The sequence below is a fragment of the Ictidomys tridecemlineatus genome, chromosome X, assembly GCF_052094955.1.
Source record: "Ictidomys tridecemlineatus isolate mIctTri1 chromosome X, mIctTri1.hap1, whole genome shotgun sequence".
Classification (NCBI taxonomy): Eukaryota; Metazoa; Chordata; class Mammalia; order Rodentia; family Sciuridae; genus Ictidomys; species Ictidomys tridecemlineatus.
This window is the reverse complement of record NC_135493.1, coordinates 54,063,132-54,087,095: the sequence shown is the minus strand read 5'-3', so window position 1 is coordinate 54,087,095 and position 23,964 is coordinate 54,063,132. Positions and strand designations below refer to the sequence as shown.

General features: G+C 33.1%; 1 protein-coding gene across 15 annotated transcripts in view; it reads right to left on the bottom strand.

Annotated features, from left to right (window-relative positions):
- The window catches only part of Diaph2 (diaphanous related formin 2), an 802,473-nt gene that overhangs the window by 425,377 nt on the left and 353,132 nt on the right, over positions 1 to 23,964 (bottom strand). For all 15 annotated transcript variants that reach the window (XR_013431759.1, XR_013431758.1, XR_013431757.1 and 12 more), the window contains one exon: positions 21,130 to 21,224. Coding sequence is in view for 5 of the 15 variants with exons in the window: in XM_040283678.2 (XP_040139612.1) it covers positions 21,130 to 21,224 (95 nt within the window). In the remaining 10 variants the exon portion in view is untranslated. The remainder of the gene's footprint in view (positions 1 to 21,129; positions 21,225 to 23,964) is intronic.

The following is a 23,964-nucleotide window of genomic DNA, read 5'->3' as shown; positions in this document are numbered from 1 at the left end:
AAGATAAGAAGATACAGAGGAAAGAGAGATGTAGCAGTATTCATTTGCCTCCACTCTCTTTCACCTACTCATCAAAAGTATATCAAGAGAAGAAAATGGAAAAAATGTAGAAGTGTAAGGCACAGCATGAGACTGATGTGTACCATCCTAGGAATCAGTCTGAAGTGTATTTTTGTGGTGAACTAAGGGGCCTCCTGGGAGAAAAATCTAAAGGAAAGGAAGCCAGTGGCAAGCAGAATGACCAAGAAGGCCTCCAATTTGCAAAGAGTTGAGGTGATTCTGAGTGCAGCATATTTGTTTTCTAAATGTGTCTACAGACCCAGCCTACTGAGTCCCAAAATGGTAAAACTTCTGAGTGTTGTGGAAAAGAGAACTGTATAAAGAACACTCATTTGGTACCAATTTAATCAAGTACATTAAAAAAAGGAGAGGGGTTAAACTGTAGATCACTGGTAGATTATTTGCCTCATTGGTATAAGGCCTGGGCTTCATCCTCGGGGGGGGGGGGGGGGGGGAAGAGAGAGAGAGAGAGAGAGAGAGAGAGAGAGAGCGCCTTTTCATTTAGAAGGCTTCATAGTTGTGCCTCATGAGAAATTCTTTCCCTCTCCCCACACATAGTTGTCCCTAGGGGACTGGTCAAAACAGGAAACCAGAAGAATCACCTGAAGCTGCTATGTGGAAGCTGAAAAAAATTCTATGGAAAATGTGCAAGCTATTCCCTGAAGTCCCTACAGACATATAGTGTAGAGGCTTTTGAAAAGAGTTAGGGTCCTGAAGTAGCAGTTAGGAGCAAGAGCAAGAATAGTGTAGGTAAACTGGTGTGAATCAGCTAGTGTTGTAAAATTCATATTATCTAAGTACTATGTATTTTAAAAAATAAAAATAGCTTTTGAATTTCACGTTTACAACCACTTCTGATCTCAAAATAAATTGCAAAAATGAGTTGATAGTTCAGACACCCTGAATACCTGCTGTAAGTGAAAAGCTATTCATAGTAGCAGAAGCTAGATATTATAAATTTTTAAATATAACAGATTCTGAAAAACTGCAAGTCGATAGGCAAATATCTGGTAAAATTTCAAGGCATAAGCCCTTCCATTTCTCCCTCCTCCTGCTCACTTGCAAAGCATCTTCCTCGCCCCCCCCCCAAAAAAAAACCAACTTCAGAATTGTGTTTAAAGATCAATTCTGGGTCAGTATGAAAGTTTCATTCTAGAAAATGTCAATGAGTTGAAGTTCATGAAGAAAACAACAAAGGAGAAAACGGTAACTACGTCACCATATGAGCAGATTTTTCTTCATCTTTTATGCATGACAAATTCACTTTCTGATGACTGTCAGTGTTATCTGAAGGAAATTCTCCTTACAGACCATAGGCTTTTAACTACTTTTTACATTTCTGCAATTACTCTATAATGCTTCCAAAACTTTATTTCCTTTAAATGTTAATTGCACACTTAAAGGTTAGTTAAGTAAAAGTACTGAACCATAATGCCCTTTCCTTCTTGCCAAAACATAACCTTTCTCTTTTGTCTTATATATCATTAAGTCATTTTAGTAGTAGGGTAGTATAGTTAGGTTCACTCTGATTAAGTCTATAATTTTCCACGTAAATGGAATGGAACAAATTTTTCTTTTTAAAAAAAATATTAGTAGATTATTTTAGAAAGATCAGTATTGTCTTAACTTATATTGATTAGTATTGTCTTAACTTATATTGATAAATATTTTTTCTTAATTCAGGTAACAAATGTTTCCCCAAAGTCTTCTAAATCTCTCTATATTAACACACTTCTCTCCCATTTTTCTTGATCAGAAAACTAATTCCTTAACTATTATAATTTATGATGTCATATGTTCCAAGAATTTCTTATAATATATGGCTAAATATAAGCATATGTACATGTGCATTTAATGTCACTGAATTCTATTCATGTGTTCTCCTCTTCATTTAAGTTAAATATTAAACACTTTGATGTCAGAGCTTGGTTCTAAGCTAAGTTTTTGTTTTATCCATCCATTTGATTGATATATACTGGGTGTTTATTATGTGATTTTTCACCACATTAGCCACTAGAAATTCTGCTCTCAGTAAGATCACAGGTCCAAAAAGGCCATGTATGTCCTGTTTACACTGTGAAAATACAATCAACATACCAGAGACAGTACTATGTATTCCATTTACTCTAAATGATATTGCCCTTCAAGTGGTAATGGTAAAATTATCCTGTTCGATCCAAAATTCCTAATAGTTCTGTCATTCCTAAAGTCTAAGAGTCAACATATTAAAGTATATTAAAATTCTTATTAATTGGCTTAAGGCATTCAGAGGAGGTTTTTCTAATCCTCTCCATGGAACCACTACTTCCAAAAATCATTACTTGATAATGCCCCGGTTAGGAATAAGTTTTCTTAAATGATTTGAAATTCTGACACTAAACATTCAGATTATACTCAAGTCCCCTGCTCCCTCAGAATCAATATCATCTCAGTGTCAATGAGACTAAATGAACATCACTAGCCTTAACCACTTTTAACCATTATCAAGTTCCATGTTTCTAATTGACATTCTTACTCAGATGTCCCACCATCAACTCAAATGAAATCCATGTAAAGGAGGATTATTTCTTACTGTGATACCACATTCCCACTCCTTACAGCTCCTCCAAATGGTTGCATTCTTCCAATAGAACTGACCTTCTATCTTCTAAGATTTTTAACCAGTGATTACTTTTCTGGCACAAATTCTGATAATACATCACAGAAAAACCTCTTTCAGGTTCAACCATTCCTTTACATTCCACAGCCAAAAATCTGGAATTCCCACATGGTATCTAAACGTTTCCTAAATTAAGTTCAATTAAATTCTTCAAAGTGTTCTAGCTCTATACTAAGTAGATTAATGGAGATGGCAGATACACAACTTCTAAATTATAAAAGGAAAAAAAGTTTAACTGTGTTGTATATAAAAATTCAACTCTTGCTATGTCATGATCCCCTTAGCAGCAGAAACATGTTGCTTTCCAAACTAACTTAAGCAATTTTCAATTAATCAAAAGGTAATTAAAGAAGTATTCTTGAATCCTAATTTTATTTTTATTTTTGTCTATGTCACAGTTTGTACTCTAAAATAAAAATTATAAACCATAATATATTTAAAAGGTGATTTAAGCATTGAATAAATAATATATAGAATGACTCATTAGGATGACTAAAAGGCATAGGAGGTGTGGACAATCATGTTTAAATAAAATATATTCTTCCTATGTATAATGCAGATGGCATTCATGTTATTGATATTCTTTTATAAATTACGTACATTTCATTTACTTTAAATTACCATATTTCAAATGAAACATAATGTATTTTTTCATTATAACTGGTCAAATTGATAAGCTCAGATACAAAATACATTTTCAACAGACGAAATAGGATGACAGGTGTACAATATTCAGTTCATGCAGCATTCTACTTTCATTAGCTACACCTTATCATGGACAGGGAAAACTAGCACAAAGCAACACAAGGATTCATTACAATAAAGCATTACATTTTGTTGCTTCTAAAGCTGACACCTACCCCAATGGTCAAGATTTCTATCTAGGGCAACCTGTAGAATTTGAAGGTAATTAACAGATGTATGTCCTGAAATAAGAATGGTGCAATGTACACTCTGTAGCCTACCCAGAAGGACAATTTGAAAATTTCACTAGGGTATACTCTATCATTTCATGTTTAGATGTCAATGTTTATTCTCCATGATTTTGGTTTGAGCATGTGAAACTACATAATTCTATTTAGACTATGAAAATTAGCACATTACCAGAATGACCACAGTGAAATGAAACATGGTACATTGGAAAGCTATCACTTTTATGTAGATCCGAAGACAAAAATATTTCTCGGTCAAGGAAAACAAATCACCCAAACCTGAGTTGTGTCCACATTTGAATCATTATAAAATCAAGTGAGTATTTTCAATCCAAAATATCCTGAACATTTTGACAAACGAGATATGTATATCTAGCTGACACTTTTTTCTTTTAAAATATTTTATTTTTTATTTGTAGTTGGACACAATACCTTTATTTTATTTATTTATTTTTATGTGGTGCTGAGGATTGAACCCAGGGCCTCACATGTGCTAGGTGAGCGCTCTACCGCTGAGCCACAACCCCAGCCTTTTTTTTTCTTTTAAACTAAGCAGAAACAACATTTGACAAGTGTAGAACTTAAGCTACACTTACCTGAACAGAGTGGTAGTTCAAACAGTACATAATATGTCTCCTAATTTCCATATTAAAATGTCAGAGAGATACACTGAAAAAGACTTCTGCTTATAGCAACATAGCTGAGGAGTTACCAAGGAACCATCAATTTGCAGAACAACTAAAATACTAGATAAAAGTCTTTAAAAATATCTTTAGATGCAAAGCTAAACTGGCTAGAAATTAAGAAAACATTCTCATTACCAAACTTCACAACTCTCAAAGGGGAAAAAAAAAGAAAGCACAGAGACATAACCAAAACTGAAGGCCAAGAGTGCACTAGAAACATCTAAAAATCTCCAATGGTTTATCAATTTTATCTCTAATGGGGTTCAAACAGAGGATAGTACACAAAGCCTAAATCTTTCATAAGATGAGAGGGTAAATAAAGATCCTTATCTATTAGAACCCTAAAAGTAATATCTCAAGGGAAGGGGATACCTAGGAGGAAAAAAGGAAAACAAAGCCTATTTGCAGAGGAAAAGACTAAAGAATCTTATTGGTCTTTGCTTTGAGTCTGGGATTGATGTTAAGGATATTCTTTACCAAAAACTTGTATCTACAACATAGCCCCCATGCATATTTTGGCCCAGAATGTAAACTAGTGAGTTGTCAAAAAGAAAGCTGAGAATTTAAACTTAAGGTTTTGGTAGTACCTCCAGAAACCTGGCAATAATTTACACAAATGTCTAAGAATGAAAGTACCTTAACTTCCAGGTTCAAAGTTTTTTTTCACAGATAAAGATTTAGTTTTCAAACTAAAAATGTAGATAACACAGGAAGAAGCAAAAAACATTAGTAAGCATCAGCAAAAATAAATACCATAATAAAATCTATAAAAACTTAAGATATAACATTAGAAAAACAAAGAATCTCTAGATATAAAAATTACAATAAATGATATTAGAACTTCTTTATATGGGGTTAATTAGAAGATTTGGGAAAAGACTTTGTGAACTGGAATATAAGCCTGAAAAATAATGTAATTGAGTACAGTATATATAGATAAAATATGAAAGAGAATTTTAAAAAAATAATGACAACATTTAAAATAAACTCTAATATTAGAGGTACAGAAAGCAAAAACAGTAGGAGAAAGACAATATTCTAAATGATAATACCAGAAAATGTTTTAGAACTAAAGGAATAGAGCAAATTTTAAATTCAGGAACTCCATAGACTCAGGATAAACAAAGGATAAATAAAAGAAATCCACAAAGAAACAGAAACATCATAATGAAATTACAGAACACCAAAGGCAAATCAAGTACTCTGACAGCACTGTTATTGTTGTCATTGGACCTTGACAAGCTGATTCTAAAATTTAATTCTAAAATTTATGTGGCTGGTTGGAGAGTGAGTACCAGTCAAAACAACCCTGAAGAACAACTGGGGCTGACTTGCTCTATCACATATCAAATCACATTATGACAATTAAAAAAAACCCATGATATTGGTATAGATATAGACAAATGGGCCAATGGATCCAAATTAAAAACTTCAGAAACGGAGTCATGAATACCTGGATACTGTTAATATTAGAAAAATTAGGGGAAATATGATTATTTCACAAAGAATGGTCATTCATACATTATAAATTAAAATTGGATATGCTTCTCACAGCATACACAAAAATATATTCCAGATGGATTAATGACCTAAAGAAAAAAGACAATTTCTTTAAAACATTTAGAAGACAATTTAAGAGCAATACCTTTCTGGCTATACCTAAGAAAGGAATTTCTTAAATCAGATATGAAAACACAAACAGAAAAAAGCTGATGAATTAGTAGGCTTAGGCTGTATCTAAGTGTTAGAATGCTTGCCTGGCATATGTGAGACACTGGGTTTGATTCCTAACACCACATATAAATAAATAAAATAAAGGTCCATCAACAAAAACAACAACAAAAAAAAACTTTTAAAAAGCTGATGAATTTGACTACATTAAAATTAGCATATTATTTTTGCAGGAAAGATACTGTAAATAAATTAAAAAGATGGGAAATACTTCTAATACATAATCAATAACTTAACTATTATGCATACATCAATAACATTTGCAAATCAACATGAAAAGATAAGCAATATGAGAAAAAAATTTTAAAAAATCAAAGCAAGCATTTACAGAAGAGAAAACACACATGGCTCACAAGTGGCCCAAAAATGTCCTCAACTGTGCTCAAACTGAGTAGTAACCAAGAAAACACTTATTGAACACACAAATGAAATTCTTCTTTCAGATATAAAGCAGACTGACAAAAATATAAAATTCTAGAGTATCAAGTGTTTCCCAAGATGTATATCATTGGTGTTTATCACAATCTTCAGATAAAAAAGCATGGGAAGCTTAAAAAAAAAATGGTGCCTAGATCCCATTCCAAGAAATGGTGATTTAATTGATCTTGGGGGTGATCAAGGCAACTATATTTTCCTCAAGTTCCATAAATAATACTAGCATACAGCCAGATTTGATAATTACTAATTTAGAGTGATGAGAATTGTAATGTAGTAACAACAGGATAAATTGTACAGCAATTTCAGAAAACAATTTGACATTATTCAGTAATGCTAAAGATATATAGTACTCCACAGCAATTCTGAGACACTAGATCCTGTTTCGATTTGTGTCTCACAGAGTCAAAGGAAGGGAAAAATACAGACTTCTGGGCCCTACCCCCAAAATTTGAATCAGTATGTATGGGTATGGGTGGAGATTTTATATTTCTAACATGTTCCAAGGTGATGTTGAGGCTGCTGGTCTAGCTATCACACTTTGAGAACCACTGATAGAGAGGAGTTTGTCAGCATTTCTACCAAGATCATGCATACAGACTTCATGGGAACATTATTTATACCAGCAGTATTACTTACAATAATGATAACAATAACAACAATAGCAATAAAACTCAAACTTCAGAACAATTTGCATGTTCACTAATGCATCCTATCACAAGTGGCCCACATTATTATTATTTTTTATTTTTTTATATTTGTCTTTTATACAAAGGCAAATAAATCAAAGAACATATATAAAAATAATGGAAAACTATATAACAACCACAAAGAAAACTAACAGGTTTCACATATCAAAATGGTAGGAAAAAACTCAAAAATATGAAAAAAAAGTTTTGAATACATATGCAGTATTATTCCATTTATAGAAAGTTTTAAACATGGAAAATGTAAATATATATGCAAATACATATATATGTAAATACATGCATGTATAAGAAAATTATAAAGAAAAGAATAAAGATGAGGAGCAGAAGATTCAGAATAGTGGATTCTTCTTGGGACAGAGTATAAACAATGGGCTTCACAGATTTTGATATAGATGTTTAGATTTTATTAATGCTATGCAATGAATTACAGGCATATAGCTTAAAGCTATAGAAGTTACCCAAATGACTCTGTAGTAAAACTTAGTTGAACTTTCTATTCTCAAAAATATTCTAACACTTTAGGAAAGTCCACATTGTTTCCTTAAAATTTTATACTGTGGGCCTTAGCTTTCTATTCATCTGATCCAACTCAATATAATTTTCTGTTGACAAGGCAGTCCGGAACATTTTTTTGTCATCTATCAGATAATGACCCTTCACATTTGCAAGGTATATCCTCGCTCCTCAGTTTCCTTTACATATGAAGATTAAATTATAATCCCCAAGACTTAAACTCACTTAAATTTAAGCCAGCATTTTTTTTTGGGGGGGGGGAGGAAAAATAATTACGGGCTGGGGTTGTGGCTCAGTGGTAGAGCATTTGCCTAGCATGTATGAGGCACTGGGTTCCATTCTCAGCACTACATATAAATAAATGAATAAAATAAAGGTCTATTAACAAGTTAAATATATTTAAAAATGATAATTATTGTTTTTTGTGAACCCTTTCTAAATATCTCGTATGTTTTCACAAGGAGAATTGTCAACTGAGTTTTAAAATAGTGAGGTAAGACACATTGGATGATCTTGAACAAGTATTAGTCCTAGGAATTCATTTGTAACATGAACTGAGGGGAGCTAGTCAGACAGAAATTGGAAAAAAAATTCTACACTAAATTACAAACCTAATTTTGCTTGAAATATTTCCCTCTAAAAGCAGTGTTCAAATTATCTATGAAAATAACCCATAAAAGTGTATTTGGCCTGGGGCACTGAGTTTCTAACAGATATAATAACAATAATACTCTTCACCGTAATCCTCAAAAATTGATTGTTTGCCCAACTGGAAATATGTGTTCATGTTTATTTACAAACATTCACCAAGCTCACTGTACCAACACTACCATCAAATGCAAAGGAACAGGGATTATATGTAGAGAGGATTTAGAATATATATACCAATGCTGAATTCCACAAAAGAAATGATTATTAATTAACAAAGAAAAGTCAGTGTACCAATATAGGGTGACCAAATATATTTCTTTTTCCATGATTGATTTTATTTGGTTAAGAAAGTTAATCATGGGGCTGGGGCTGTAGTTCAGTGGCAGAGCACTTGCTTAGCATGTGTGAGGCACATAAAAATAAAGGAATTCTGTCCATCTACAATTACAAAAAAAATGAAAAAATTAAAAAAAAAATAAAATTAATCATTTTGTGAAATCTCAGTTTTATTTTATATGTAGTCCCACTCCAAGTAGTCACTCCTATGGGACTGCTCACTCAGTCATCAACTAGTCATTCATCCTCTGAAAGCCTGTCCTCTTGATTACACTTGACTTGTTGGGCCTTCTGAGGAGACCTGAGCATAAGTCCATATGTTCAGTATCTAAAGAAATGCCTGATAAACATCCACATCAATTGCCCTTTAAGTACATACAACCCTTACCTAGACCTGTCACTTTTCCTATGCAAAGAGGATGTATACATTCACATTATATGCATCAGTTTGGTGCCTGTTCCTCACAGAATTTCAAATGTTCTGCATTGATTTAGGGCAGTCAATAACATAATGATGCTCATCATCAACAGAAAATATCTTCAACTCAAAGTAGCCATGATTTTGTTTTTAGAATGATATACAATATATAACTTATAAAAATTGAACCTCATTGCTATTCTCATTGAATCTAATATGCTAAACATATTATTCACAGTAACTTAGATAAATAGAGACCACAGATATTCCCTTGGCTAAATCACATCAAGCAGCTGAGTCTCAGAGAGTGGGGATAATGACATAGGAGACTGAAGAAAGGAAGGTCTTTATTTGGGAAAAGAAACAAGAATATGAATTTGAGGATACTCTTTCAAGTGATAACTGAATGTTCAAGTAGACAGTTAATATTATCTTTAGATAAATGGTTAGAAAACATGAGGAGTTAGGGCTAAATATATATCAAAGAGACTGACCAATACTTGCATTTGTTTAGCATTTTACAGCTTGCAAAGGTTTTAACATATGCATTTACTTAATTTTCCTAATAATCCAATTTGTAAGACTATATTTTGGCTCCATCTATGCTAAAACGTTTAAGACTAAAAGAATAAAATTTGAAAGTCATATAGAGAATAAGTGAATGAAGCACAATTTTTTTGACCACTACATTGAAAATGGTATTTTAAGTATAAACCAATGAAGAATAGAAAATCCAAGGAGATAATATGGCAATTAGTCTTAGTACTCAAGTTAGAGAAGCAAACACCTTATATGCTTTTCCTGAGAAATAAATAATTTCTCAACTGTACAGAGCTACATATACTGAAGAAAAATTATAAAGTGAAAACCCAAATATTTACTCTTAATTTTTGCACAAAGCTGAAAGATTGTATTACAATGAATAATTCTGTCATCTTGAATCCTTCAAATGGGACAAAATAAACAATGGACTTATTAAGTAGTTGAACTACACTTTCATTTTATTAAAATGTTATTATTAATATAGATAGGATGGGCTGGGGATGTGGCTCAAGCGGTAGCGCGCTCGCCTGGCATGCGTGCGGCCCAGGGGTTGGATCCTCAGCACCACATACAAACAAAGATGTTGTGCCCGTCGAAAACTAAAATAAATAAATAAATATTAAAAATTCTCTCTCTCTCTCTCTTTAAAAAAAAAATATATAGATAGATAGATAGATATAGATATAGATATAGATAGATAGGATCCAGTGCATCTTACATGGTATTAAGTAAAATTAAGTCTTTATTTCTTGGTACCTCCTGTGTGTGTGTGTGTGTGTGTATGTGTGTGTGTGTGTGTGTGTGTATCACATACTTCACAACACAAACAATAATGTCAATGAATTCATGTCTTCTAATGTAAAAGACTATTGTTTTTTTCTGCTGTACTGGGGCATTCAACACAGGGAGCCTCATACATGCTAAGAAAATACTCTACAACTGAGTTACATCTCCAGTCCTGGAAGAAGACTTTTTTGGGGGGTGTATGGTGCTGTGGACTGAACCCTGGACTTTGTAAGCACAAGGCAAGCATACAGTTGAGTTGTATCCCCAGTCCACTAGAAGAAGAAATTTTAAAGGATAATTTAATTCCTACTCCAATTTCCGATGATAGACACTGCATGAGCTGTTTAACTTCATTTTGTGGCTACTTTGTTAAAATATATATTTTTTTAGTTGTAGTAGGACACAATACATTTATTTGTTTGTTTTTATGTGTTGCTGAGGCTCAACCCAGTGCCTCACATGTGCTAAGCCAGCACTCTATCACTGAGCCACAACCCCATCCCTGTGGCTACATTTTACTCTTTTCCTACAGTTAGTTCAACTCACTCACCCACCTGCATACCACAGAAGTAAAAACACTGGTTAGTCAAACAAAGAAAGAGGTTTAGAAAAAAAAAATAAACTGTGCATTGAGCTATGATCCAAGACTCGCTGTGTGATATTATTTGAATGACTTATATGACATTTTAAAAATACATTTTAAATATTATTTTTAGTTGTAGATGGACACAATACCTTTATTTTATTTTTATGTGGTACTGAGGATTGAACCCAGTGCCTTCCATATGTGAGGCGAGCACGCCATCACTGAGCTCAGCCCCAGCCCAATAAATACTTTTTAAAATAGCATAAAGTGAAGAGTTCAACAAAATTAAGCTATAAATATAAATCAAAAGACACCTACTATGTGATGAAGGGAAATGAGCCAATTCACAAGTAATATGGTTATCTGTATTCACAGATGAAAAATAACATGACCTGTAATTTAAAGCAATGTTGACAAGAGGTATTTGAAGCTTCATGAGAATGCATTCTGTCAGAATCAGAACTAAACATAAGAACTTTATATTTCTGGGAAATTGATGTTTTAAATGCATGATATGGCTTCTTGTTTTATTTTGGTCCATACTAATCAAATGTTCCAAACTTCTGTCAATGAAATTTGTAATGAATATAGAAAATAGAAGCAGATGACCAAAAGATTATTAAATTCTAAAACCTTACTACCTTTCATACTTAAAAGCAATTTTAAGACAATGGTTTACAACTGGAAACACTGTTTGCTCCCCAGGGGACATCTGTCAAAATCCATTGGTATTTTGGGTTGTCACAATTGGTGATGAGGACTGCTATTGGTATCTAGAGGGTAATGCCCAAGGAAATTGCTAAATGTCTCAGAATGAACAAGACATCACTCCGCAAAAAAAGAAAAAGGAGTGGGGGCTAAAACATCATACTGCCTGTGTTCAAAAAATGTGCCTTAAGTGTAAGATTTTAACACCCACCAAACTTTTTTTTCAATATATCGATTATGCAATATTAGACATACAAAAATATATACCATAAGACAGTGAATACTGAGCTTCAAAAATGGAGTTAAATCTTTCTTGGGTATTCCTTCCTGTCTCTTTAAAATACATTTAAAGAGATTAATTAAGGTAATATTATGGTTAATCTATATTTCATTATGATAAACTATACAATACCATGTTAATTATCCTATATTACATTAAATTATACTGCAAACATGTTTCTTTAGTAGTTTCAATGACTACATACATTTCTACTTTACATTGAAATATAGAATTATAATAAAAACTTGCAAAGCACATATAGTATATAATGATTCATTCCTTGAGTATTAAAAGGTTTTGATTACTTCCTTAATACATAATATAAAGTGGGTTTATACATATAATTAATTATGAAGTGTTACAATTCATTAAATTTATGACTACCTGATAATCATTGTATTTGAAGCAAATTTAGACACTATAAAAATGAACTTTGGCTGAGCCAATGAACTACTTTATACTTTAATAAAATGGTGTCAGAGTGGTAAAAAATGAATATGAATCCAGTAAGAAAACAAAGTATCATTGTCCTCCACCTTGTTCCATGAATTCTATTGAGGCTACTGGAGAGTACACTCTGCCCCTAGGTTCTCTTGGATTGAGAGATCACTGCTTTTCATTTAGAAGTAGCCTTGAAGCCTCAAATTAGAGTAGTTGTCATGGCATAACCTTAATACCCATTTCCCAATCTATGGTTATGAAAGTACATCTAAAAAACCAAACAATAAACAAACAACAACAACAACAAAACCCTACAGTCTCCAAATTCTACAATTGTAAAGGAACTGCTGCTGTAGGCTGATCATGATCTCAGTTCAATAAACTCAATAGATCTATAGTATGAAAGAAACAGAATTTTAATGAAGCTTAACTATGGCTTAAAGTGTATAAGACAACAAAAATATGATCTTTGAGGCCACATGTGGCTTGAATATTAATAAGAAATACACACACACACACACATATATAATAGGCTCAATTTTTTGCACCTTAAGAATATTTCTTACAAATTATTATGATTTAAAAAAAGAATTACTAAAAATTACAATTTATTTTCTTTATAAACAATAAAACCATCAGTGTTGATGAGAAATGAAATACTGGTATTAATCAACAATGGACATGAGAGAATGAAAATAAGGAGCTAAAACATTTGTTTGGAATAGGTGTGATTTTAAAAATAGACTGAAAGTAGTAAATTAGGGTCAAACAGGACTTCAGTCAAGAAACATATTTCTTGTATTTGAAAAAATTATTCAACTAACCAATTAAAACAAAAAGATGGAAAAAGAATGACAGTTCATGGATAAAAGTAATACCAGTATTTTCAAATTGTAATAGCCTGCCAAAAATAATTATTCACTCCACTATGACGAGAAATAAGAAAGAAATGTTTTATGATTGTTACTGTCATCGCTAACATTTTCCCTAAAGAATTATGAAAATGGACATGGTGAATACCAGTTGTTATTTAAGAGAAAAATGTTTCAAATTCTACAATACTAATGCTATTATAGTCCTAATTGATATACTTGTAGTCTTCTAAAGACATCAACCCTTATAAAGCACACAAACACATGCAGACTCACAAGCCTGCATAAAATACAGATGGTCGATAGCCACGTAAATAGATCAATGATTACAAAGATGGATTGAGGATACAAAAACGAGCTCTACTATTACACATGCATGAACTTCCTGACTATAAGAATAATTATACTCTAGAATTGGTTAATTGAGGGAAGTGACGAATCTTTTTTTGCCAGCAGAATCAATAGATACCCATCTATCTTTGATGACTTAGGTGTGGCATTGCTTGGAATCCAGGCAATGGATTACATGACCTTTGCTTCCCTCTAATCATTCTGTCACGATTAAAGAATAAGTTATATAGATCATATAAACTGTTTGGAGATGTAAAATCACATTTGGGAAACATAATCATGTGGCAATCTGTAAATTCTACATGTCATATACAACATGGTCCTGGATACTTGTCTGGGTTTTTAAAAAGTAATATAACCAGGATATATGGAAATCATGGGGGGGGGGTAGCTGAAATATTCCCATACATGCACTACAGAGGAATGCTAACGGAAATATTTGAGTAGTTTCTAGGCATTAAGGAGGTATCTTGGACCTGGATTTAATATGGGGTCTTACTGAAGATATTTTATCTTTTCACTAAAGATAGAGTGTATTTAAAATAAAATGGAGAGGGAAGGAAGAGGGTGACATAGAGAAAATGAAGCAAGTGGACAGAGAGCAGCTAATCAGACATCAGACAGTACCCTGTCCAGCAGGAATGCATTTATCCCTTAAACATGAGGGAGATGGATACCAAAAAACCATGAATACACAGAACATTTGCTTAAAAAATATGAGTGTCCAATACATTGTGTGGATTGTTTTAAGAAAGAACTACAGGGGTTGTACAGTCCATTTCAAAATCCTTGGCGGGGGGGTGGAAAGGATTTTTGAAGTTTTCTCCATGAAAAATGATAAATGTGTAAAGAGATAGATATGTTATGTCAGATTTAAACTTTACAGAATATTATGGTTTGTATGTGAGGTGTTCCCGAAAAGCTCATGTGTGAAAAAATATGAGGGTGTTCCGAAGGGAAATGATTAAGTCGTGAGAGCCTTAAACCAATCAGTGAAATAATCCTTGATGTGATTAACTAAGTGTTAACTGGAGGCAGGTGGGATATGTCTGGAAGAGGTGGGGAATTGGGGATGTGGCTTTAGAGTATATATTTGTACCTGGTAGTAGAGTCTATTTCCTGATCATCATGTAAACTGCTTTGCTCTACCATGATGTTCTGCCTCACTTTGACCCATAAGAAATAGAGCTGGCTTTCTTTGGACTAAGATATCTGAAACTATGAGTCCCCAAATAAAATTTTCTTTCCATAAATTGCTCTGGTCAGATCTTTTAGTCACAGCAGTGAAAAAATAGAAATTTTAAATAAGCTTTTGAAAAAAAGATATTTCTTCCCTGGATCTCATTTACCTAAAAACTCAAGCCCTCTATTGACTTATGACACATCATAGCATCCTGGTCTGCAATGACCTGAAATCTCTTAACACTACCCCTTCCATCAAAGCATGTGGTCTCCAGAAATACAGTTTTTAATCTTCCATTTGCCCCCTTTTCCCCCTAATAGCCTCAAGAATTTCACTAGCCCTTATACTCCAACAATCACTTCTTTGCAAATGACAACAATCCTCTATTCTTAGTCCTGACCTCTATTATGACTTACACTACATGTTCAAATGTAATGTTATCTGTACAATTTCTCTCCTCTACTCTGGATTTCTATCCTACCTTTTTTGCCTCTTTTTGTTGTCAATGGTAAAAAGATTCTATCACCAAGATTTTTCAATGAGGGTAAAATTGGGAGTTCATAACCCACTTCAATCTAATGTATGAAATATGATATGTCAAGAGCTATGTAATGTTGTGAACAACCAATAAAAAAATAAAAAATAAAAAAATAAAAAAAATAAAGATTTTTCAATGACTTTTTTTACTTCTTGTTTAGTCACCTTTCCTTTTTCTATGCCCCTGATATGTCAGAAAATATAATTAAACTTTAAATTGTAATAATTTATCTAGTCTCTTTATATCAAGCCAATTAGTATATGCTGTAGCTACATTAACTTTCCAAAACATGCAACTTGACCATGTACAAACTCAACACCTTGGCATTCAAGGTGTCTACCAGGGACCACAATGTCTGAGTGCTATAGAAACCCAAAATGAGTCAAAGTGAGTAAGCTATAGGGAACAGTGAGAACTGTGGCAATCTGGAGAATGTGGGACATTAAAATTCTATTATTTAACCACTATAAAGGCCAAATAAAATGTATTTGGAGAGAGTGAGTGAATGACTTAAGGTCACTACTTTGTGATCTCTATGGCTCTACATCACGAACTGAACCAATCTATGACTTTGTTATATGTTCTTTCTCTTTACCACCCTATATGACTATTGAACTATATCAGACTTTATATTTTTCGAGCTTTTGTACAACATTTCTTTTTCCTAATTCCTAACTAAACCTACTATTGCTTCAAAGTCCAGTTCAAGAGCATTTCTTCCAGGAAGACCACCTTAGCTACAGCCCATTCTCACAGTTCCCCTCCATAAGCCACTGTACCAGTTTCTGGCATGTTTTTGTGTGCCATGGACTTATTTCACTTTGGAATCTCTTCTCAGAATAAAATAAAGTACATAGGATTATAACAGAAATTGCTTATATTGAAACAGTTATCACCATATTTATAAAAATAAGTCATGATATAATAACATATGTGCATGATTAAAGCATTAAAAAGATCTAGTGGCAGCTCTAATAAGTACTTTAATTCTGAAGTGGTAATGAGTGTAAACAATGTTTCAAGATATCTGCCACCACTGGAATATAATATGAAAATATTTATTATTTCTATTAGTGTCAAAGTTAGAAGTACTGCTAATACTACTTTGGTTTGTTGCCTACATTCTTAATTAAATGAAATACTAAATATTAATTAGAAGCAAAAAAATAAAGATGCAATATTTTTCACATCCAAGTTCTGAATCTTCTGAATTCTCTCCATGGGTCCCCAATTCTGCAATAACAATATACTAGTTTCTTTGTGGATCATGTTTTATTTTACACATGCCTTGTGAATATGGGCATAAAGTTCCTGCTGAAACAATATTTCCTGAGCATTTAAGAATCATTTATGTGGGGCTGTGATTATGGCTCAGTAGTAGAGTGCTCACTTAGCATGTGCATGGCACTTGGTTCGATCCTCAGCACCATGTAAAAATAAATAAATAAATACAGGTATTAAAAAAATTCATTTACAAGCACTAATTGTCTCTAATAGAACATATATTTTCCCTTTAACACTTGAATCACTTTTTTGAAACTGGTAGATTAATTTCTTTGTCAATGTTATACATGTAAATGTGTCTATAAGTATTTCTTTTTCCACTGATACCACATGTAATAACTATCTTGAATTTTTCTCTAAACAGATCAAATGAAATTACACTGAAGCAGTTTTTCAACGCTGGAAAATGATGCTAAGGATCGCCTAAATTTAGTACACATTATTTGGAATTTATTCATAATTGCATATATTAAAATCTCCTCAACAACCTCAGAATATGGTGTACTTTTAAATGTTTCTATGTATTACTGAAAGTAGTTTAGGACATTTCAATTCTTCTACAGATAAATTCAGTTTATCACTGAAGTTTAGGTATATTGAAATAAGGAGAAATTAGTCTTTTTATTAATAACCATAACATTTGACCTTGATCTTGTTGATTAAATAAAAGTAGTTTTTTAATTATTTTTAAAACATTTATCCTACAAAATAACTAAAATCTATTAGTTGCCTAGCAAGGAAATGACTATTGACCCACACTTGCAGAGAAAATACTGGAGTTAATTCAAGTCTCTGGGAAATGATGTATCTTTAATTGTTTTTTGTTGTTTTTGTTGTCATGAGGAGACAACCATGCTACATGAGCAACAAACGATGATTATGCATGGATGGAGTTTACCACTGTAATCAAACAGAACTTACAACAAAGTTAATCTGATGATACATATTTAATGCTACATATTATCGATGTGCTACATGATAATTAGACATAAATGGTAAACAGCTCATATGAATGGCAAATTAATGTTACTTCTGCATCACTGAAGCAAACATTTGTGAGATGGGAGGGAGACAGAGAGATGCTGGTGATTCTAGTCTGTTTTCCTGTATGAAGAAAGCACTCTTCATTGGGGACTGGAAAATCATAGAATTGTTTCAACCTAGGAGCATCTTCCTTATCAGAAGATACTCAGATGTTTGGTTCACCTAGATAATAGCAATGTTTACCTTAATAAGTCAAGTGAGTTACACAATGTTTGTCTCTTATCCAAGTAGCCAAATTCTGATTATGCATATTATCTTACATTTTAAAGTGTTTGCTTCTTGTAAGCAGAAGAAAAAACCGAGTTCTGATTGAGTGGAGTAAGGAATGAGAAAAAAATTGAGACTATGTGGCATTGACAAGAAATATAAGGCTCTTAAAAGAAAATACTAGTAAACAGAAATCACATGTTACAGTTTGAATCTAAAATGTCCCCCACCCGGCTCAAGTGTTAAAGGCATGGTCCCCATTCAGCCATGTTCACAGGTAAGGCTGTTGGGCAGTGAATGGATCATGAGATCTCTGACCTCATCCATTCATGGGTTCATAGCTAATGATATTATTGGGAGGTGGTACAAAATCTAGGAGGTTGGACCTAGTTGGAGGAAGGAGGTCATATGGGTATGCCCTAGAAGGGTATTTCTTTTCCCAGCTCCTTCTTCTCCTTCTCTCTGCTTCCTGGCTACCATGAGATATGCAGTTTTTAATCTGCCATGCCTTTCCACCATGATGTTCTGCCTTACTTCTGGCCCACAGTAATGGAGCCAGTGGATGATGGAATGAAACCTCTTAAATTATAACCTGAAATCTTTTTAAAAATTTTTAAGGTATTCATGTCAGGTATTTTGTCTCAGCAATGAAAAGCTGATGGATACAGCATGAAATAAATAAAAGGCTTAAAATTGGTGTAGCAAAGAAGGAAATGGGTAACATGTAAGAATGTGAAGGAGATGAAAATATAAAAGTTTAGAAAAGTGAATGGAAGTCTAAGAAATAGGAAGAGATCAGACAGGTCCAAGTCAACCCATGCATAGCAAATAAGAAATATATGGAAGTACAAAGTAACCTGGCAGGAGCTACACTTGGTTCTCCTTCACTCACCTTCTTAGAGTACAATTTAAGTTTTAGCATAATAATGTGATTTTAAAGCAATAGTTTTGACTGCAGAGTAGACACGATTAAACCAGCAAATTCAAGAATTTAGATGTAATTTACTGCTATCTCCAAACTATAAGGAATCCATTTCTCCCAACTGGACCAGGCTTATTCAATTTAAAGAGAAGTGTGTGTGTGTGTGTGTGTGTGTGTGTGTGTGTGTGTGTATGTGTGTGTATAAATATATAAATATATAAAATAAAGTGAAATAGTAAACAAAAATCCTGGGTAATATATACATTTTAAAAGCTTGTTGTTGCATGTAAGGGACATTCATAAGTGAGAACCTCTGTTCCTATCTTACATTCCCTAAAGAGTTGAAAATCTGACTTAAAAATAATAAAGATTTGTTTAAATATTCTTGGCAAATAAATACCATGGCAACATTCTCCATATTTATACTTTTTGCATTTACCAAGGTATGTAAAAAAACTGCATACTATTTTGGTGAATAAAATAACGACTATGTCAGTTATTTCTTCAAAATATAGTTCTATTTTAGTATAATTCGATTATACAGGGAAGATTTGAAAGCTTCAATTATTGAGTAGGAGTCAAAAGTTTATTTGCCTTATATTTTATAACTAAATCCTCAAGTTGAAAAAAAAGAGGAAAAATTAAATTACATTTAATCCAAATGCCTTGCTCATTCTGATTATTGTGCAAACAATCCTGGAACTAAGAAATGTAGGACTAAAATAATCAGCTACCTATTTCAACTCAGAGAACTATGAACTTGCTTGTTTCCCCAAGGTGGGAATGGTGTGTTTTGGGGAGAGGCGTGTCTGTGTGGTGTATTTATCTACATTGTTTCAACAAAGCTATTTCTTATGAAAATGTATCCCTTATAGATGTAGGCGTATTGTAGTAATAAGGAGCTTAAATATACTCATTAGCCCTCACTCCTATAGAAAATAATGTCTAAATTTAAAACAACAGCTGGTGGGCCATGTTGGCACACACCTGTATTCCCAGCAGCTCGGAAAGCTGAGAAATGAGGATCACAGGTTCAAAGCCAGTCTCAGTAACACCCTAAGCAGCTTAGTGAGAACTTTGTGAGTCTCAAAATAAAGAAAAAGGGGTAGGGATGTGGCTCAGTGGTTAATCACCCCTAGTACCGGTAGGTAGGTAGGTAGGTAGGTAGGTAGCTAGATAAAAGGACCTGAGGTAAACCATTATGCAGGCCCACACACCCAAATAGAGGAATTTCCATACAGACATGGCTTGCTCAAACTATAAATACAGGTTCTCTGAGATTTAGAGGGAGTGAGAGGGGTTATAGCTAAATTGTTTAAGTTATGTAGCATAAACTACTTGATATCCTCTTAAAATAAAAACAAACTGTATGGCTCAAAAACAAAAGACAACAACAACAAACAACACCGTCCCCGGGTTGGGGGGAACATGTGTCTATGCCCTTGCACAAATATTTGAAGTACTTATTCCCAGAAATCAAACTAGAAAGGCCCAGATACGTCAAGAATTCTAATAATATGTTATATTTCCATACTATTTTATACTACAAAGCACTTTAGTTGGTTTAATTCTTACAAGGGCCTTATATTGTCAGAAAAGGAAACAGATTTAGAAAGCTTTAACTTATTCAGAATAATATAATGAATTTCATGTCAAGATAGACCTTGTCTTGAATCGCTTGTCTACTACTCTGAATTAAGGAGTATTATGAAACTCAACAATTTCTCTAAGCCTCAGTTGCCCATTTTCTAAAAGAAGGATAGCTGCTGCCACAGAATTACTTGAGGATTCAATGAGATAATAAACACATAGAGCAATTGACATGATCCCCAAAATATGTAAGTTCACAGCCCAATAAAAAGGTAACTCTACCACTTATCCATTGATTTTGAGCAAGCTATTTAACCTCTTGACTTTTTAGATTTTCATCCATAACATGCTAATAATAACTACTTAATGGGGCCAATGCGATGATAAAAGACACGTAATTTCATGTACAATGAATGACAGACAATGATATGCCTACATACACATATGCTTATATTTAAAATGATGTGTGGATAATAAATAACAGAGAGATTTAAAACCTAGGTCTTAAAGGGTAGGGGATAATTCCTCTTATTAATCAGTACAGGTACATACTTCTGATACTATTATTAAAACAGAGAATTATTCTGTTTCAACTCAATTGAGAAGATGGAAATCCAGAAATATCTGTGAAAATAAATTTTAAAAGAAAGATATTCAACTTACCTGAATTAAGGCCTCACTTAGCATGTCTTCATTAACCTCTAGAATGCTGTTTTTAATATCTTCATATGGCATGCGATATGATCCCAGGAAGATAGCTAAAATAGATGTTGAATTTATTAACATTAGGACAGCAATAAATGTAAAAGCCGTAGGGTTTATATCCTTTCCATTTTATAGATTCAAAATATTAAAACTTCTGTCATTCATACCAATTTACAGAATTATGAACAATCAAAAGTTGTTTCCATTTGATGGATAAGTTTCTATCCATCTAGGCAAAATAGTCTATTAACTTAGGCTCTAATGTTTATAGATCATGAATATTTACATAAAAAATACAAATACTAAGAGCATTTTTTTGCAGGGGTGTGGTACCAGGGATTAAACTCAGGGGCTCTCGAGCACTGAGCCATATCCCCACACCTATTTTCTATTTTATTTAAAGAAAGGGTCTCCACTGAGTTGCTTTAGTGCCTCACTGTTGCTGAGGCTGGCTTTGAACTCACAATCCTCCTGCCTCAGCCTCCCAAGCTACTAGCATCACAGACATGCACCCCCCATGCAGGGCTTAACAACACTCTTGACTGTATGCTTTAGGCAGGTTAAGTTGAGCTGATAAAATGACCCATGAAAACACAGTAATTTTCAGGAATGACAGTAAATTATCCATTTTTTTAAAAAAATCAAATTAATATTATAGTAGTCCCCACAACAGTTTTTTTATTTACATTCAATGAACCACAGTCTGAAAATAATACAAGCAAAGTTCCAGATATAAACAATTTATAAATCTTAAGGTATGTGCTATTCTGAGAAGCCCAATGACATTTTACAGTGTCACTTCTGCCTCACTGGTGATATAAATTATCCATTTCTCCAGTGTATCCAAAAAGTATATGCTACCTGCCCCGTCATCATTTAATACTCTTCTTGGTTATAAGATCTACCATTATGTTATCACAGTGTTTATGTTCTTATTTTACTTAAAATTGGCCCCAAACTGAAAAAAAATAGTGATTCTGACAATTTCAATTTGCCAAAGAGAAATTCTAAAGTGCTTCCTTTAGGGATCATTGTACAGAATCACTAAAAGAGTGAGCACGGACCAATAAGATATTTTTGGAGAAAGAAGGAAAAATGAGAGAGACACCACATTCACATGACACTTATTTCAGATTGTTATAATTGTTTTATTTTATTATTGTAGTTGAGATTTTACTGTGCCTAACTTACAGATTAAACTTTATAATAGGTACGTAATATATATGAACAAAAAAAATAGCATATGTGGGGTTCAGTACTATCAGTGGTTCTTGCTCCCATGGGAGATCTTGGAACATATCCCACGCAGAGAGGGAAGAACTACTGTACTTAGCAGTTCTCCCACACAAGAAAAAATTTTAAGTGCCTGAGTCATCAAAGTACCCTGCATTCCCGCTGACACTCATGTGGTGTACTGTTAGTTGCTTTATGCATTAAGTCATTATTTCACCTGTCAACATTGACTGAATTACATAAATTTTATGTCATGTTGGAATAGTTCAACAAATTATACCTAGAATAGCTTATAATTACTAAGAAAGTATTTTCCAACACATTCGATTTAATCTCCATTAAATATATTTTTCAAAGAATATAGATAGATGTGTTCTTATCACTGGAACCTAAGATTTTCTCTTTTTTAATCAATATTATGTTTTATAGGATTTATTTTTCATGAAACGGTCTATATGACTTTTTAGGTACTAAAAGAAAAATGAATCCTGTCTACGCAAATGATTACCTACACATAAAAAGCAAAGGAGATCTCCAAAATCTAAGTACATAATTCTGACAGATGTCAACAAGCAATTGAGATCATATTGTATTTTTTAAAAAAGTACTGAACATCAAATTTATAAAGAAAATGTATGATCGGGTAAGCAATGTACAAATTCAAAACAGCTATTAGTACACTGCTTTTTTGACAGCTACATTCCTACTGACAAAAGAATGATGAGTTGTTTATTTTAATCTGATTCTCTATAGCACATTCTTTAACAAAATAAATTCCCATGGTATTCTTTGAGCAATTAGAAACGCTTGATGTGTTGAAATTTCTCATGCATAGTGTTTTAGCACAATTGGAATCTCAACAGTCTACTATACTGACAAAAAATATTCTGAATTCAACACAGTGGGGAGAGTACAACAAAATAAAACTTAAGGGCTACTTAAATGAAGATGAGTTTAACTGTCCATCTACTGTAGCAATGGCTGACAGGTTTGGTAACGATTTCAAGGTTCAGTAATCAGTCTGGGCTTTCTTATTCTTCATTTCTTCTTGTTTTTTGTTACCATTTTTGTCATTTCTTTGATGTGCTGAGGATATAACCCAGGGCCTGGCACTTTCTAGGCAGGAACTCTACCACTGAACTATATCCCTAATTGTCAGTAACCTCTCTTAAAGTGCAAGAGTTAAAATTTTAACTAGCTGGCCTTGCAATTACTCAAATGCAAAGGATAGAAGTAAAAGGACTTTTGCAGAATGGGAACAATGTGAATACTCTAAAATTATAAATGCCAGACTCAAGCAAAAGGGGGAAAAAAAACACCTAATACTCTTTTTTTTTCAACTTGTTTGACAAGATTCACTAAGAAGGTTTTATTAACAGTACTTTCCAGAACAAGGCTAAATTGTGATTTTTATTTATAGTGGCTAAGTGACAAAAAGGCAACCCAAATCATAATTACACAGAAGTTTGTTTCTTTTCCTTTTTTTTTTTTTACTTTTATTTGTTTAGTACTTTCTTTTTATTCCAAGGATTTATCCCAGTAGCGCTTAACCATTGAGCC